The 14,671-nt window shown below is 41.5% G+C and overlaps 1 protein-coding gene across 1 annotated transcript in view; it reads right to left on the bottom strand.

Annotated features, from left to right (window-relative positions):
* Positions 1–14,671, bottom strand: part of ST6GALNAC5 (ST6 N-acetylgalactosaminide alpha-2,6-sialyltransferase 5) — a 163,747-nt gene that overhangs the window by 12,125 nt on the left and 136,951 nt on the right. Inside the window, exon 3 of the mRNA XM_053655468.1 lies at positions 4,015–4,424. Coding sequence (XP_053511443.1) covers positions 4,015–4,424 — 410 coding nt within the window. The remainder of the gene's footprint in view (positions 1–4,014; positions 4,425–14,671) is intronic.

The following is a 14,671-nucleotide window of genomic DNA, read 5'->3' as shown; positions in this document are numbered from 1 at the left end:
CTGACAGGAATGATTGATGTAGTCATTTCTGAGCTCACAGCTTCAACTTTCTAGTGCTTAATCCCTTGACTCCTTTCTGTTCTCCATTCCACTGTGTCATGACCCATTACTGGGCCAGGAAATAATTTAAAAGCTCCTAAAGATGACAACACCATGGGTTTATAATCTTACCAGTTTCTATCACTAACTCGCTGAGTGACCTGCAGCAGGTTATATTGCTGGTCTTTGGGCCCTAATTTCCTACCTGTAAAGCGGGCATGGGAAGCTTCACCTTCCTGGGCTCTCTGAAGAGTAAAGGAGAAAACAACGTAAAAAGTGTCTAGTCTGGCATGTTGATACATGTTGACTCCCCCTTTCCTCTCTTAGCTGCTAAGTTGGAGCAAATGAACCTAATAACTGTCATTCCCTTCGGGGCTTTGCATCACCCACGAGGAAACTGCTACTCACTCTTATATGTATGTATGTATATATATATGTATGTATGTATGTATGTATGTATATGTTCATAAGACCTTTGGGAATGAAGGAGGTGGGAGGGAGCAGAGATGACTGAATTGGGAGGGGGAGGCAAAGAAGTGCAGTGCCTCAGATTAAAGTTTGTCTTCACCTTTGCGGCCATGACCATGTGCTGGCCAGTTGTCTAGACTCAGAGAGGGTGAGTGAGTAACCGGGGGGATGTGGAGCCCAGACCTGGGAATCACACCCGTGTCCCCGTGCTTTTAGAGTCATCGGGAACACCAGAAAAGCCTTTCCCAGGGGCAGAAATTCCTTCAGCACTGTGGCTTTCTCCTGTGTGATACAGCAGGGATCACACGCCACTGCCTGACACACAGGAGGATGTGGCTCTACTGAAAAAGGTTTCACGGGTAAAAGTGGGAAGAATACCAAGTGGAGGACTAAAGAAACTACAGTGAAGAGTTCTTCGAACCGCCACTTAAAATTCCCCAGACTTTCTAAATAACAGCCTTTTGGGATCCCATGCTATAGAAATGCAACTGCTTTGTGCTGTCTTTCTTAAAAAGATTCGAACTCTCTTTCCAACAAAGGAATACCTACTGTTTTTATACTTAATCAGCTGTAATGAAGGAATATGAAGAGCTGTCATGTGCTTATTAGGGAAAATTATCAGATATTCTTTTATATGATGAAGTAACACACCGAGCTGATAATTCTATAGTGCATACTAAATTACAATTAAAGGCCTTTCTGCTCCACCAGAATCTCATTTATAATCTCTGTGGAAATATTCTTCCTGCAGTTATTTCATTTATGCTTCCTTTATCTAATTACTGTAATATTGGTTCTGAATCATATTTTCCTAATGTACCCTTATTCAATTATAAAGTTATTTTCAAGTACAGTTACTTTCTAATGTTAAAGAACACCGCTTGGCCATGTGCCCTCTGTCATGCTTAACTGCCGATTGTTCCTGAGTCACTTGTTTCTCCACGTGTAAGTAGGGCGAAGCCTCTATAAATCAAAATCTGTTGAATTACTCTCCTTCCCAAAACATTAGCCTGGAACAAATGCCCTGATCATGTGATGTAAAAGTAGGTGTCCTATTTGTGTATCTTTAATATACGCTACAGTTTTGCTGGGTTTCAAGGAAAGCATATAGAGAGGAAGGAAATACTGTAGGATCCTAAATGTTGTATGTTTTAATGTACGGATGTAGTTTTGTTCTAAAGGGCTGCTTCAGACTTGATGCTTTTAGCTTGGAGTAGGTTGCAAGTTAAGAATATGGTCACATGAGAATATTGAATCAAAACAATGTTATCTTCTTTAAGGTTGCTTCCCAAAGCTAAGAGGCCCACTGATTGTAGAGGTCACACTGCACTTCGGCACCCATAGTCCACACAGGAGATTCCCTTGAACAGGGACGAAGTGGGCCTTCATAAGTGGGTGGCCACACCTGAGGGGCCCACTAGCCATCCACAAAGATTTGCTTTCCTCCTTCCGGCTGGGCTCACCAGGGAGACAGACCTATTGAGCAAAAGGTATCCACTGGGCAGGTGTTAATAAATTTAGTGAATGAGACATGTTTTGATGTGAGATTGTTTCCTAAAGACCTAAGAGAACAAGGGTGGAATGACTAGCCTCCAAATTTCCAACTGAAAATGATTTGTTAAGATTTGCAGCAATGGCTAACCATCTGAAACGGCAAAACCGCGGGGGTGTTTCAGGAATACTTAAACTGAGCAAACAACCATTGCACTAAAAAAGAGAAGTGTTTTTCATTAAAAAATTTCTACTTATTTAGAGTTTCCCAACCTTTCAAAAATGAAACTATAAATCACTCCCCTCATTCTTCTTCCCTTATAGGATGCTCTCTGGGTTAAATAACTCATTCAAATGAGTGATAGTCTCTCTTCCTTGTGGTTTTTTAAAGGGCAACAAATGACTGGATTTTGTGTAGCTCGCAGTGATGACCAGGACCCCCTCTGCGGGCTGACCAGCAGTCAGCTCCCTCTCCCCTCTTTCCACCTGATGCCCTGCCCACTGCTGCCTGGACCAGCTCTCAATGGTCACGAGGTTTTCAGGATTAAAGAAGAAAGCTCTTCCAAGCAAAGAGTTTGGGAACGTGAGCCTTCGGTCTTTCTTTGAGACTCTGTTTTCCAGCAATGAGCTGCTGAAACTAGACAAATCATGGATTTAGTACTTTATAGCCCTTATTTTATTTATCATATCTCTTTAGTTTTAAGATACAAAAGTAACTCTAAAATAGTTTTAAAGAAGAGTGTAAATTACATCATTAAATGTACATGAATTATAAAAGTACATGTTTGGAATTAAGAAAACAAGGGAATGTAACTATTAGACCAGTTCTATGAGGGCTCGTCCCGATGACCATTTCACAGGTGAGGTCACTGAAAAACTGGTAACATGTCCCAGGGCCACACAGCAAGCGGGGGTAGGGTCAGAACTGTAACCAAGAGCTGTGTGTTTGGGCATTGCTGCTTTCCTCTTCTTGGTACACAGGTGTCTTTTGGATTTGGCCAGCCCATGAGCCACGTGTGCCTCATCTCAGGCCATCTGCCCCCGCCCCAAGTCCTGCCCCCCTCCCCCTGCAGCCTTGGGGGACTTTTCTCTAACCCATTGCATGTTCTCCCACCTCTGATCCCTGTACCCATAAGGAGGTTTCTGTCGCCCCTTCTCAGGTTCTTCTTTCTCTGGATAAAAACTTGTTGGCCTAGGTCTCAGCTTAAATACACCTTCTTGAGAAAGCCTTTTCCTCATTGCCCATCTCTTACACTGATGGGCAATACATGTTAGTAAGAAATACATGTTATGATTGAGCATATATACACGTATGTGTGTATGTATGTATGGGTTTCATTACATTTTATTTATTTAAAGATTTTATTTATTTATTTTGGAGAGAAGGAAAGGGAGAGAGAAAGAGAGGGAAAGAAACATCAATGTGCAAGAGAAACATCAACTGGTTGCCTCTCATACACCCCCAGCCAGGGACCAGGCCCACAACCCAGGCATGGCCCTGACCAGGAATTGAACCAGCGACCTTTTCGTTCACAGGATGACACCCAGGCCACTGAGCCACACCAGTCAGGGCCCACTGAAAGTGTGTATTCAGTGTTTTTAGTATAGTCACAAGACTGTGCAATCACCATCACTATCTCATCCTAGAACATTTCTATTCCCTCCAAAAGAACCTTCTACATTTGTATACTTACATGCATAAAAACCCAAACAAACATTATTTAAAGAAACAATACTTTGCTGGTGTAAGCCAGCAGCTATGTGGCCTCTTCCTCCAAAGTGGGGATTTGGCCCCGGGTTATCCAATATAATGGTCTCCTTTCTTCATTTCACTTTGTTTTATAAATTCAGCTTGAGCAGCCCAGTTTCCAGGAGGAACCTACAGGAGGAGCCTCTGTCAAAGGCATGAGGAGTGGGACCACCACAAAAACCCTTAGCGAAAAATGTTGCCAGCAGCAACATTTCCTCCCCGCCCCTCCGGAGCGGGTGGGAGCCCTGCCTCCCGCCTCTCTGTACCTGTCTTTGCCGGTCTCCCGCTTGAAGAGCTCATCAAACTGCAGCATCTTGTGGCGTGTGATCATGAAGGCCTTCAGCCGGGGCAGCACCTGGCTCAGGAGCTGCAGGTTGTTGTACACTTGGCCCTTGCCATCGCGCCGCATGTAGCTGCTGGGGCCCCAGAAGATGAACACCGTGCCCTGGCTCACGTTGAGCAGGTCGTGGCGGTTGCGGAGAATCCTCTGGATGCTGGAGTGGGCGATGACCCTCAGGCTGGTGCGATTGCCCACGTCGCGCCCGTATCCGCGAGTGGGGGCGTCATTCATTCGGATGACACACTCCGTCTGGTCGATCTGGGGGCCTTGCTGGCTGCGCAGCAGATGTCCCGAGCTTGTCACCAGGGCACAGTCCCTGCAGTGCATTTTCAGGGGCTGAGAGGCAGGGGGAGAACGCCATTAGGGACAAGCCTCCATTGGCACCCGGGGGGTGGGGGGCACTTTCTTGCTTCAGAAGGCCGCCTTTCTCTCATCTCCCTACCCTGAGGAAATGAATATATTCCTTCTGCTACTGCCTCGTCAACATTCTCATACTTAAAATTCTCTTCTAAATTGGCGAGGGAGCCTTGGACAAGAGGGAAAGAGAGCTAGCATTGACCCGCCAGACACTGGGCTCCAAGCCTCACTGATATTGAATAACTGAACCATCACATCAACCCAGAAAGGCTGCTGGTACAACCATTTTACAGGCAAGGAGACTCAGAGATGTTTGCCCAAGAAATTTGTCCAAGAATGCAGAACTAGTGAATAACCCAGGTCTTTCTGAATCCAAAGTTATGCCCAAATTGAAGAAAAGACTGCACCACAAATTGCTGTGACATTAGCTATGATGCTTTTAATTCACCTCATTGAAAGTTAAGTGTTTATCAATATTCCTGGATGCTGTACAAAAATGTTTATCCCAAATAAACATCATCTAAGAATCACATGGGAAAAGACATGCAGATGTAATCCTTCGGATGTTGTAATTTTCAAATGACAGTTAGGTGATTTCTCCCATTTTAAGAGGAGAGGGAGAGAAATTGGTCTGTCTGTAAAATGGGTAGAAATCCTGGAGCCAGGGGCCTCAGGCCTCATCCAGTGAGCATGTGCGTGGGTGCCCTGCTGACCCGCGTGCCATGCAGACACCCCAGCCGTGTGGTGTCAGCCAGGGACAGCTGCAGTGACTGCTCATTTCAACACCCTGAACCAATGATTTGCTTTCCAGACACCTGTGTGCTGACAAATTAAACATTCCCCTGTTCGTGTCTAATGAGAAACATCTCTCACTTGCTGTTTGAAGGTAATGTAATTAAGACTCGAGGCCAAGGCCAGCAAGGGCACAAGAAAATGACAGTCAAGAATGTTCTAAAGGGAAGTTCCGTTGTTAGATTTTCCCCAGACCTCTGCCCTTCCTCCCCGTTAACTTTGAACAGGACGTGCCGTCTCCCTGTGGAGTCTCAGGAAACCAGGTCCAATGTACTCAGTCTTACATTTACCCTGGGAGTTTCCTGAGCCACAGCTCTCTGTCTTCAGAACCAAACTGTGCACCTGAGGACAGCCACCTCCCTGCATAGTGGCCCAGAGGGGCTCACAAGATGGGCCCAGCCTTGTCTTTACCACCTACTACCCATGACCTTGGCAGGCCACTAATCTCCACAAGTCTCAGTTCTTTTTATCTTTAATTAAGATAATTAATAGCCCCTCTTTTACCTTGACAACCTTAAAATACAGTATTAGATTGAGCCGTTTGAAATTGCCACTATTGGACCTGCAGAAATACAAAGGCTTGAACCTTACCATAGGACCAGGCAGTCATCATGCAATAAATGACAGCTGTTATTGGGATGACTGGCCCCAGGGGAGTGCACCGTAGGTACTCACTACATCACTACTGGTCACTTCGGTTTGGAAATTGACACCTGAGCTTATGAAATGGAGATTCTACCATTGCACATTCATCATTCATTGGGCATCTGATTATTCTTAGGTGGCAAGAACATGCCGGGCAGGAAGAATGCAAATGGAAGAGAAAAGCAGAATCCCTCAAAGTCCATACCTTTGTGAGGGAGAGTGGGTCAGTAAAGGTGTGCAATATAGAACGACAGAAGGCGGAGGGGGCTGTGTAGAGCACACTGAGACTTGGCACAAAAGAAAGAGTGGTTGCTTTGGCTAATGTTTTTTGATGTTTTCTCTAGGCTAGGTACTGTTCTGAGGTTTTTCTGTAAGTACATTAATTCTTCAGGTAACACTGCAAGAAAGATACTCTTTTGCTAATGAGAATATAGAGGGATAGAAGAGTGAAGCCCATACAGTCAGGAAGTGGCAGAGCTGGGTTGTGAACCAGGGTATCTGTCGGCAGAGTCCATGGTATTCACTCTTATGGACTTCAGTGCAGTGGAATAAACAGAATGATATCATTGGATGTATCCTTGCCCACCTCCTTTTCTCCCTCCCAGAAACGCAGTGAAGCTTTTTCCCCATCAGTACTGTTGTCATTGTTCTCAGGGCACTGGGCTGGGTGCATGCAGCAGAGTGGCGAGGGCCTTCTATCTAACACCTCACTCCTCAAAGGCCCATTCACAGTAGACTCACCCACTGAGAGCCGTAGGTTAATGACGGTGACATGTGGTTCAGACCAAACCTGCCCTTTGAAGAAAAGCCACAATATAGATACCCAGAAAGTGTCCCCTATTCCCCCCACCAAACAGCTGGAACTGGGGATAGGGAGCCCTTCTGAATTTCCTGGGTGAACTGCAGGGGTTGAAGGACAATTTCATCAGCCAAAAGAGGAGGAAATACTTAATTTTCCTTTTCTTTTTTTGCTTGCACATCCTGCACATAAAGGATAAGGAAGAAAAGTTTAACAACAATATATTCAATGATAGCGTTCCTGTATTGTGTCAGGCATTGAACTTGGTGATGTAAATAGCAAAACAGATAAGAGACCCTGTCCCCCTTCTCAAGAAGCATGCAGTCCAAGGTCAGGGTGCCCCCAGACAAACAATGCAGGACCGTGTGGTAAGTACCATGATATGATTAGGCACAAGAGCCCATGGGACTAAAGATGAGGGACTATTTGAGCCTGTCTAGAAGACTTAGTGTGGTGGGAGGAAAGCCAGGAAAGGACTACATGATGGAAACAAACAGATGGCATAATGTTTTCTGTTTTTAAAGCATATGATTTTTATTGAGTTTATTGTGGTAACATGTTAACAAATCCATAGAGGTTTCAAGTGTACAACTCAATAAAACATCATCTGCATGCTGCATCATGTGCCCATCGACCAAAGTCAAGTCTCTATCCATCTCCATTTATATCGCTTTGCCTTCCTCCACTTCCCCCCACCACCCCTTTCCCACTGGAACCATATAGTTGTCTGTGTCTCTGTTATGTGTCTGTCTATCTATTATCTATCTATCTATCTATCTATCTATCTATCTATCTATCTATCTATCTATCTATCTATCATCTATCTAATCAGTTCACCTCTTTGTCACCCAGCCCTCTACCTCTTCTAACAGCTCTGTTTTCTGTATCTATGAATTGGTTTCTATTTTGTTTGTTTATTTTGTTCCTTAGATTCCACAGATAAATGAAATCATATGGTACTTGTCTTTCTCTGACTGGCTTATTTCACTTAGCATAAGCTCTCCAGGTCCATCCATGCCATCCCAAAAGGTAAGATCTCCTTCTTTTTTAAGACTGCATAGTATTCCATTGTGTAAATGCACTACAGTTTTTTTACCTACTCATCTACTGATGAACACTTGGGCTACTTGCAAAGTTGGCTATTGTAAAAAATGCTGCAATGAACATACAAGTACATACATTCTTTTGAGTTAGTGTTTCAGGCTCCTTAGATATATTTCCAGAAGTGGAATAGCTGGGTCAAACGGCAGTTTCATTTTTAATTTTTTGAGGTAACTCCATATTGCTTTTCACAGTGGCTGCACCAGTCAGCATTCCCACCAGTAGCGCCTGAGGGTTCCCTTTTGTCCATATCTTCAACAGCATTTGTTTGTTGATTTATTTAAGATAGGCATTCTGATGGGTGTAAGGTGATATCTCATTGTGGTTTTAATTTTTATCTCTCTGATGATGAGTGACATTGAGCCTCTTTTCATACATCTAATGGCCATCTGTATGTTCTCTTTGGAAAAGTGTCTATTCAGTTCCTTTGTTCATTTTTTAATTGGATTGTTTTTCTTGCTATTGAGATGTATAAGTTCTTTATATATTTTAGATATTAACCACTTATCAGATATATCACTGGCAAATATATTTTCCCATTCAGTGAGTTGCTTGTTATTTTGTTGATAGTTTCTTTGCAGTGCAAAAGCTTTATATTTTGATAGAGTCCCCTTTGTTTATTTTTCCCTTTGTTTCCCTTTTTGAGTTTATTCTTGTGTATGGTGTAAGTTAGTGGTCTAGTTTCATTTTTTTGCATGTATCTGTCTAGTTTTCCCATCACCATTTATCGAACAGAGTGTCTTTACCACATCATATGTTTTTGCCTCCTTTGTTAAATGTTAATTGACCATAAAGACACTGGTTTATTTCTGGGCTATTCATTCTGTTCCATTGAGCTATATGGCTGTTAACATATGGTAGCGTGATACCTCCAACTTGGTTCTTCTTTCTCCAGATAGCTGAGACCATCCCGGGTCTTTAAAAGTTCCATATAAATTTTTGGAATATTTGTTCTACATCAGTGAGATATGTTATTGGTATTTTAATAGGATTTGCATTGAATATGTAGACTGCTTTCCATAGTATGACCATTTTAATGATGCTAATTTCCCTTTCTAATAGTTCATTATTGGTGTATAAAAATGTTATAAATTTCTGATATTAATTTTTTATCAGAATTACTAAATTCTGATTTTAGTAATTACTAAAGTACTAAACTGCTGATTTACTAAATTCATTATCAGTTCTAGTAATTTTAAGTTTTTAAGGTCTTCTATGTACAGTATCATGTTGTCTGTGAGTAATGATGGTTTTCTTTCTTTCTTTTCAGTTTGGATGCTTTTTGTTTTTTCTCTTTGTCTGATTGTTTGGCTAGAACTTCCAGTACTATGTTGAATAAGAGTGATGAAAACAGACATCCTTATATGTTCCTGTTCTTAAGGGAAACACTTTCAGTTTTTGCCTATTGAGTATAATGTTGGCTGTGGCTTTGTCATATATGACCTTTATTATGTTGAGGTATGATCCCTTCTATTCCCACTTTGCTGAGAGATTTTATCACAAACCAGTGCTAGATTTTATCAAATGTGTTTTTTACATATGTGGATCTGATCATGTGGTTTTTATCATTTATTTTATGTGACATATCACATTTATTGAATTGTCAATATTGTACCAACCTTGTATCCCTGGAATTAATCTCACTTAATGATGTTGTATGATTTTTTAGTGTATTTCTGGATCTGGTTTGCTAATATTTTGTTGAAGATTTTAGTATCTATGTTCATCAGGGATATCGGCCTATAATTTTCTTTTTTTTGTAGTGTGTTTATCTGGTTTTGGAATTAGAGTAACGCTGGCCTTGTAAAATGAGCTTGGGTGTCTTTCCTCCTCTTGAATTTTTTTGAATAGTTTGAGGACAATAGTTATTAGTTCTTTGAATTCTTGGTAAAATTCACACGTGAAGCCATCCTTTCTGAGACTTTTGTTTATTGTTTTTGATTACTGCTTTGATTTCATTAGTTGTAATTGTTCTATTCAGATCTTCTGATTCTTTCTGATTCAATGTTGGGAGATTGTATGTTTCTAGTAACTTATTGATTTTGGCCAGATTGTCCAATTTGTTGGCATGTAGTGGTTCATAGTATTTTCTTACAATCTTTTGTATTTCTGTGGTATCATTGGTTACTTCTCTTTCATTTCTGATTTTATTTATTTAGGCCCTCTCTCTTTTATTTTCCTTGATGAGTCTGATTAAAGGTTTGTTAATCTGGTTGATCTTTTTTTTTGTTTTTTGGTTTAAGATTTTATTTATTTATCTTTAAAGGGGAAGGGAAGGAGAGAGGGAGAGAAATATCAGTGTATGGTTGCCTTTCATGCGTCCCCTGCTGGGAACTGACCTGCAACCCAGGCATGTGCCCTGACTGGGAATCGAACTGCGATACTCTGGTTCGCAGGCCCGTGCTCAATCCACTGAGCTACACCAGCCAGGGCTTAATCTGGTTGATCTTTTTAAAAAATCAACTCTTAATTTCATTGAAAATGAAATTTTTCATTTTTTAGTCTCTGTCATTTATTGCTGTTCTAATCTTTATTGTTTCTTTGTTTCTACTTACTCTGGGCTTTGCTGTTATTTTTCTAGTTCTTATAGGTGTAGGGTTAGACGGTTTATTTGAGATTTTTTTGCTTGTTGAGGTAGGCCTGGAATGCTGGGAATGTTCCTCTCAGGACTGCTTTTGTTTTGACTGATTTTGGTTTGATGTGTGCTCATTTTTGTTTGTCTCCAGGTAACTTTTGATTTCTTCCTTGGATCTGTTGTTAATCCATTAATTGTTTAATAACATGTTATTTAGCTTCCATAAATTTGAGTGTTTTGAGTTTTTTTAATGTAATCATTCCAGTTTTACATCATTGTGGTTAGCGAAGGTGCTTTATATAATTCAATCTTCTTGAATTTATTGAGGCCTATGTGTGTCCTAACTTGTGGTCTATCTTAGAGGATGTTCCATATGAATTTGAAAAGAATGTATATTCTACTGCTTTTGGACAAAATGTTCTATAAATATCAATTAAATCTATCCAGTTTAGTGTGTCATTTAAGGTCGCTGCTACCTTGTTAATTTTTTTTTTGTCTAGAGGATCTATTCATGACATCAATGGAATGTTTAAATCCCCAATTATGACTGTATTGCTTTCAATCTCTCCCTCAATGTCCACCACATTTTCTTTGCATTTTAGGTATTTCTATGTTGGTTGCATATATGTTTACAAGGTTATACCCTCTTGTTGGATCTATCCCTTGTGTATCATTTAATGTTTTTCTTTGTCTCTTGTTATGGCCTTTGGTTAAGTCTATTTTGTCTGATGTAAGTATTGCTATCTTTCCTTTTTTTTCACTTTCATTATAATGGGATATTTTTGTATCTTTTCATTTTTAGTTTGTGTGTATCTTTTGTTCTGAGGTGGGTCTGTGGCAGATAATATATTTATGGGTCATGTTTTTTATCGATTTAGGTACTCTATATCTTTTGATTAGAGCATTTAATCTGTTCCCACTTAAAGTTATTATTGATAGGTACTTATTTATAAAGCACCTTCTGGCACCCTTATGATGCAGATGTTGTCATGCTTGATATTGTCCCAGAGGTCCCCTTGATGTTCCTTATTATTACAAATTCTGTTTTGTTTTTGTTGCTCTGCTTAGGTGCTTACTGTTAGCTTGTCCTATAAATCACTGATTTGATCCTCAGTTTCATCTAACCCGCCACAGATTCGTTCTCATGTATTCTTTATTTCAGATATTATATTCTTCATTTCTGACTGGTTATTTTTAATGGTTTCTATGCCCCTTTTAATGCTTACTATCTCTTTGTTTAAGTTCTTTTTTAAAAATATATATTTTATTTTATCGATTATGCCATTACATTTGTTCTATTTCCCCCCTCCGTTCCCCTCCACCCTGCACACCCCTCCCCCACCATTCTCCCCCCTTTAGTTCATGAACATGTGTCTCAAGTTCTTTAACCTTTATTTTTTTAATTTTATTTATTTATCTTTAGAAGGGAAGGGAAGGGAAGGAGAGAAATACCAATGTATGGTTGCTTCCAGTGCATCCCCTACTGGGAACTGGCCCCTGCTGGGAATTGACCTGCAACCCAGGGATGTGCCCTGACTGGGAATCGAACCGTGACATTTTGGTTCGCAGGCTTGTGCTCAATCCACTGAGCTACACCAGCCAAGGTTTCAAGTTCTTTAGATTCTAAAGATTCTTTAGATTTCCCCTACTATTCTTACCCTCCCCCTATCTATTTTCTATCTACTGTCTATGCTACTTATTTTCTGTACCTTCTCCCCCCTTCTCCTTTTCCCACTCCCCTGTTGCTAACCCTCCATGTGATCCTCATTTCTATGGTTGACTCCTAATCTAGCTGTCCTCTTAATTTGCTTTTGTTTTAGGTGTGGTTCTTAATAACTGTGAGTTTGCTGTCCTTTCACTGTTCATTTTTTTTGTCTTCTTTTCCTTAGGTGAGTCCCTTTAACATTTCATATAATAAGGGCTTGGTGATGATGAACTCCTTGAATTCGATGTTATCTGAGAAGTACTTTATCTGTCCTTCCATTCTAAATGAAAGCTTTGCTGGATAGAGCAATCTTGGTTGTAGGTCTTTGGATTTCATGACTTGGAATACTTCTTTCCAGCCCTTTCTTGCCTGCAAGGTCTCTTTTGAGAAATCAGCTGACAGTCTGATGGGAACTCCTTTGTAGGTGACTGTCCCCTTATCTCTTGTTGCTTCTAGGATTGTCTCCTTCATTTTAATCTTGGCTAACGTAATTATGATGTGCCTTGGTGTGCTCCTTCTTGGGTCCAACTTCTTTGGGACTCTCTGAGCTTCCTGGATTTCCTTGAAGTCTATTTCCTTTGCCAGAACGGGGAAGTTCTCCTTTGTTAGTTGTTCAAATAAGTTTTCCACTTGTGGCTGTTCCTCTTCCCCTTCTGGTACCCCTATAATTCGGATGTTGGAGTGTTTAAAATATGTCCTGGAGGCTCCTAAGTCTCTCCTCATTTTTTTGAATTCTTATTTCTTCATATTTTTCTGTTTGGTCATTTTTTCCTTTCTTCTGGTCTGGTCCCTTGATTTGAGTCCCAGTTTCCTTTCCATTACTATTGGTTTCCTGTGCATTACCATTCATTTCAATTAGTTTAGCCTTCATATATTCCTCTAATTTGTGACTAAAATCAACCAGTTGTGTGAGCATCCTGATCACCAGTGTTTTGAACTGGGCGTCTGAAAGTTTTGCTATTTCCTCATTGCTTAGATTTATCAGCTTTGGGGCTCTGAGTTGTACTTGAGCCATGTTTTGATCTGTTTGTGCCTGTTACATATGAGGAGAGGCGCCTTAGGTGTTCACCAGGGCAGGGCCACCCAGGTCGCTGGTTTGTGATGCTGTATATGGGGGCAGGGTCAGAGAGGGAGCAATGGCGGTCCTCTCTGCTTGCCCGGTCTGCCTCACAGCTTGCCCTGGCCTGTTTATCTGAGCGCAAATGTGTGAACCCACCCCAGACAGCTGGCCACGCCTCTTTTCTGGTAGCTAGCCCGCACCTGGGATCTGCGCCCTCCGCTGCCTGCGCACCACCTGGGTCGGGGGATCTTGTTTGCCTGACCTGCTCTGCTGCTGGCTTTGTCCCTCTCACTCGGTTAGCTGAACATTTCGTTATTTTCAAACTCTGTATTGTTCGATTTTCTGTGTCATTTGATTGCGTTCATTATTGTTAAAACTTTATTGTTTTTAGATTTGGTTGTGGGAGGATGCAAAATGTTTCCACCTATGCCTCCATCTTGGCAGAAGTCTTTACTCCTGTTTAAGTTCTTACTGAAATCATTTATTCTTCCCCTAAGGTTCTTAAGCATCCATATAACTACTGTTTTAAACTCTGCATCTTGTATCTTGGTTGCTTCCATTTAATTCTTTTTGGGGGGATTTCTCTTCTTCTTTCATTTGGTGTATATTTGTTTTTGCCTCCTCATTTTGTCTGCCTTTTTTGTTTAAAGATTTTACTTACTTATTTATTTATGTATGCATGTATGTATTTATTTTTAGAGAGTTAAAGGAAGGAGAAAGAGACAGAGAGAAACATTGATGTGAGAGAGAAACACGGATCAGTTGCTTCTCATATGCACCCAAATCAAGGAGCAAACCTGCAACCCAAGCATGTACCCTGATGGGGAATTGAGCTGGCAACCTTTTGTTTTGCAGGATGATGCCCAACTGAGCCATACCAGTCGGTGCTTGTCTGCTTGTCTGTGTTTGATTCTGTGTATTAGGTAGATCTGCTGTGACTCCCAAGCTTCGTATGAGGGCTTTATGATATAGGAGTCTTATAGGTCTTAGTGGCCCAATCTTCTAGACTGCCTGAGTCAGGAGCTCCAGCAATGTTTCTTGTGTGGGTTATGTGGCCCCTCTTGGTATAGTTGAGTCTTGAGAGCTCTCAGCCCATTTGTGGGTGGAGTTAACCCTCAGGCTGGCTGATTATAGAGATGGACCTTGTTCAGTGTGTAAGAGTTGCTGTTCAGGAGCTTCACCCTGAGGCGGAGTTGTTTCCATCAGGGTGTGGTGCTTGTTGAAGGCCCCATTTGGTTGTGCTGTTTGTGTGGCTAGTTGGGTCAACTTCTGGTGAGGTGTGAAGCCCACCACTGGTTATGTTGGTTCTGGGCCCACTTAGATGGGGTTCTAGTGCCAGTCAGTGTCAGAGGTTTTGTGTAACCATCCTTGGGCTACCTGTCTGGAGCTACCATGCTATTCACTGCTTGTGGCTGTGTTTGTTGGTCCTTGGTGTGTGTGGGAGTGCCCAAGAGATGTACAGGGTTGGCTTCCTGCAGCTCTGAGTTGGGAGCAGATCAGTAAAAGGTCCAAGGCTCTCTGCTGTTGGCATCCACCAGTTGGCTACCCC

Source organism: Artibeus jamaicensis, unplaced genomic scaffold (assembly GCF_021234435.1).
Source record: "Artibeus jamaicensis isolate MK-2021 breed Jamaican fruit bat unplaced genomic scaffold, CSHL_Jam_final scaffold_1019, whole genome shotgun sequence".
Taxonomy (NCBI): domain Eukaryota; kingdom Metazoa; phylum Chordata; class Mammalia; order Chiroptera; family Phyllostomidae; genus Artibeus; species Artibeus jamaicensis.
The sequence above is the reverse complement of the archived record's forward strand: the minus strand, read 5'-3'. Positions and strand labels throughout refer to the sequence as shown.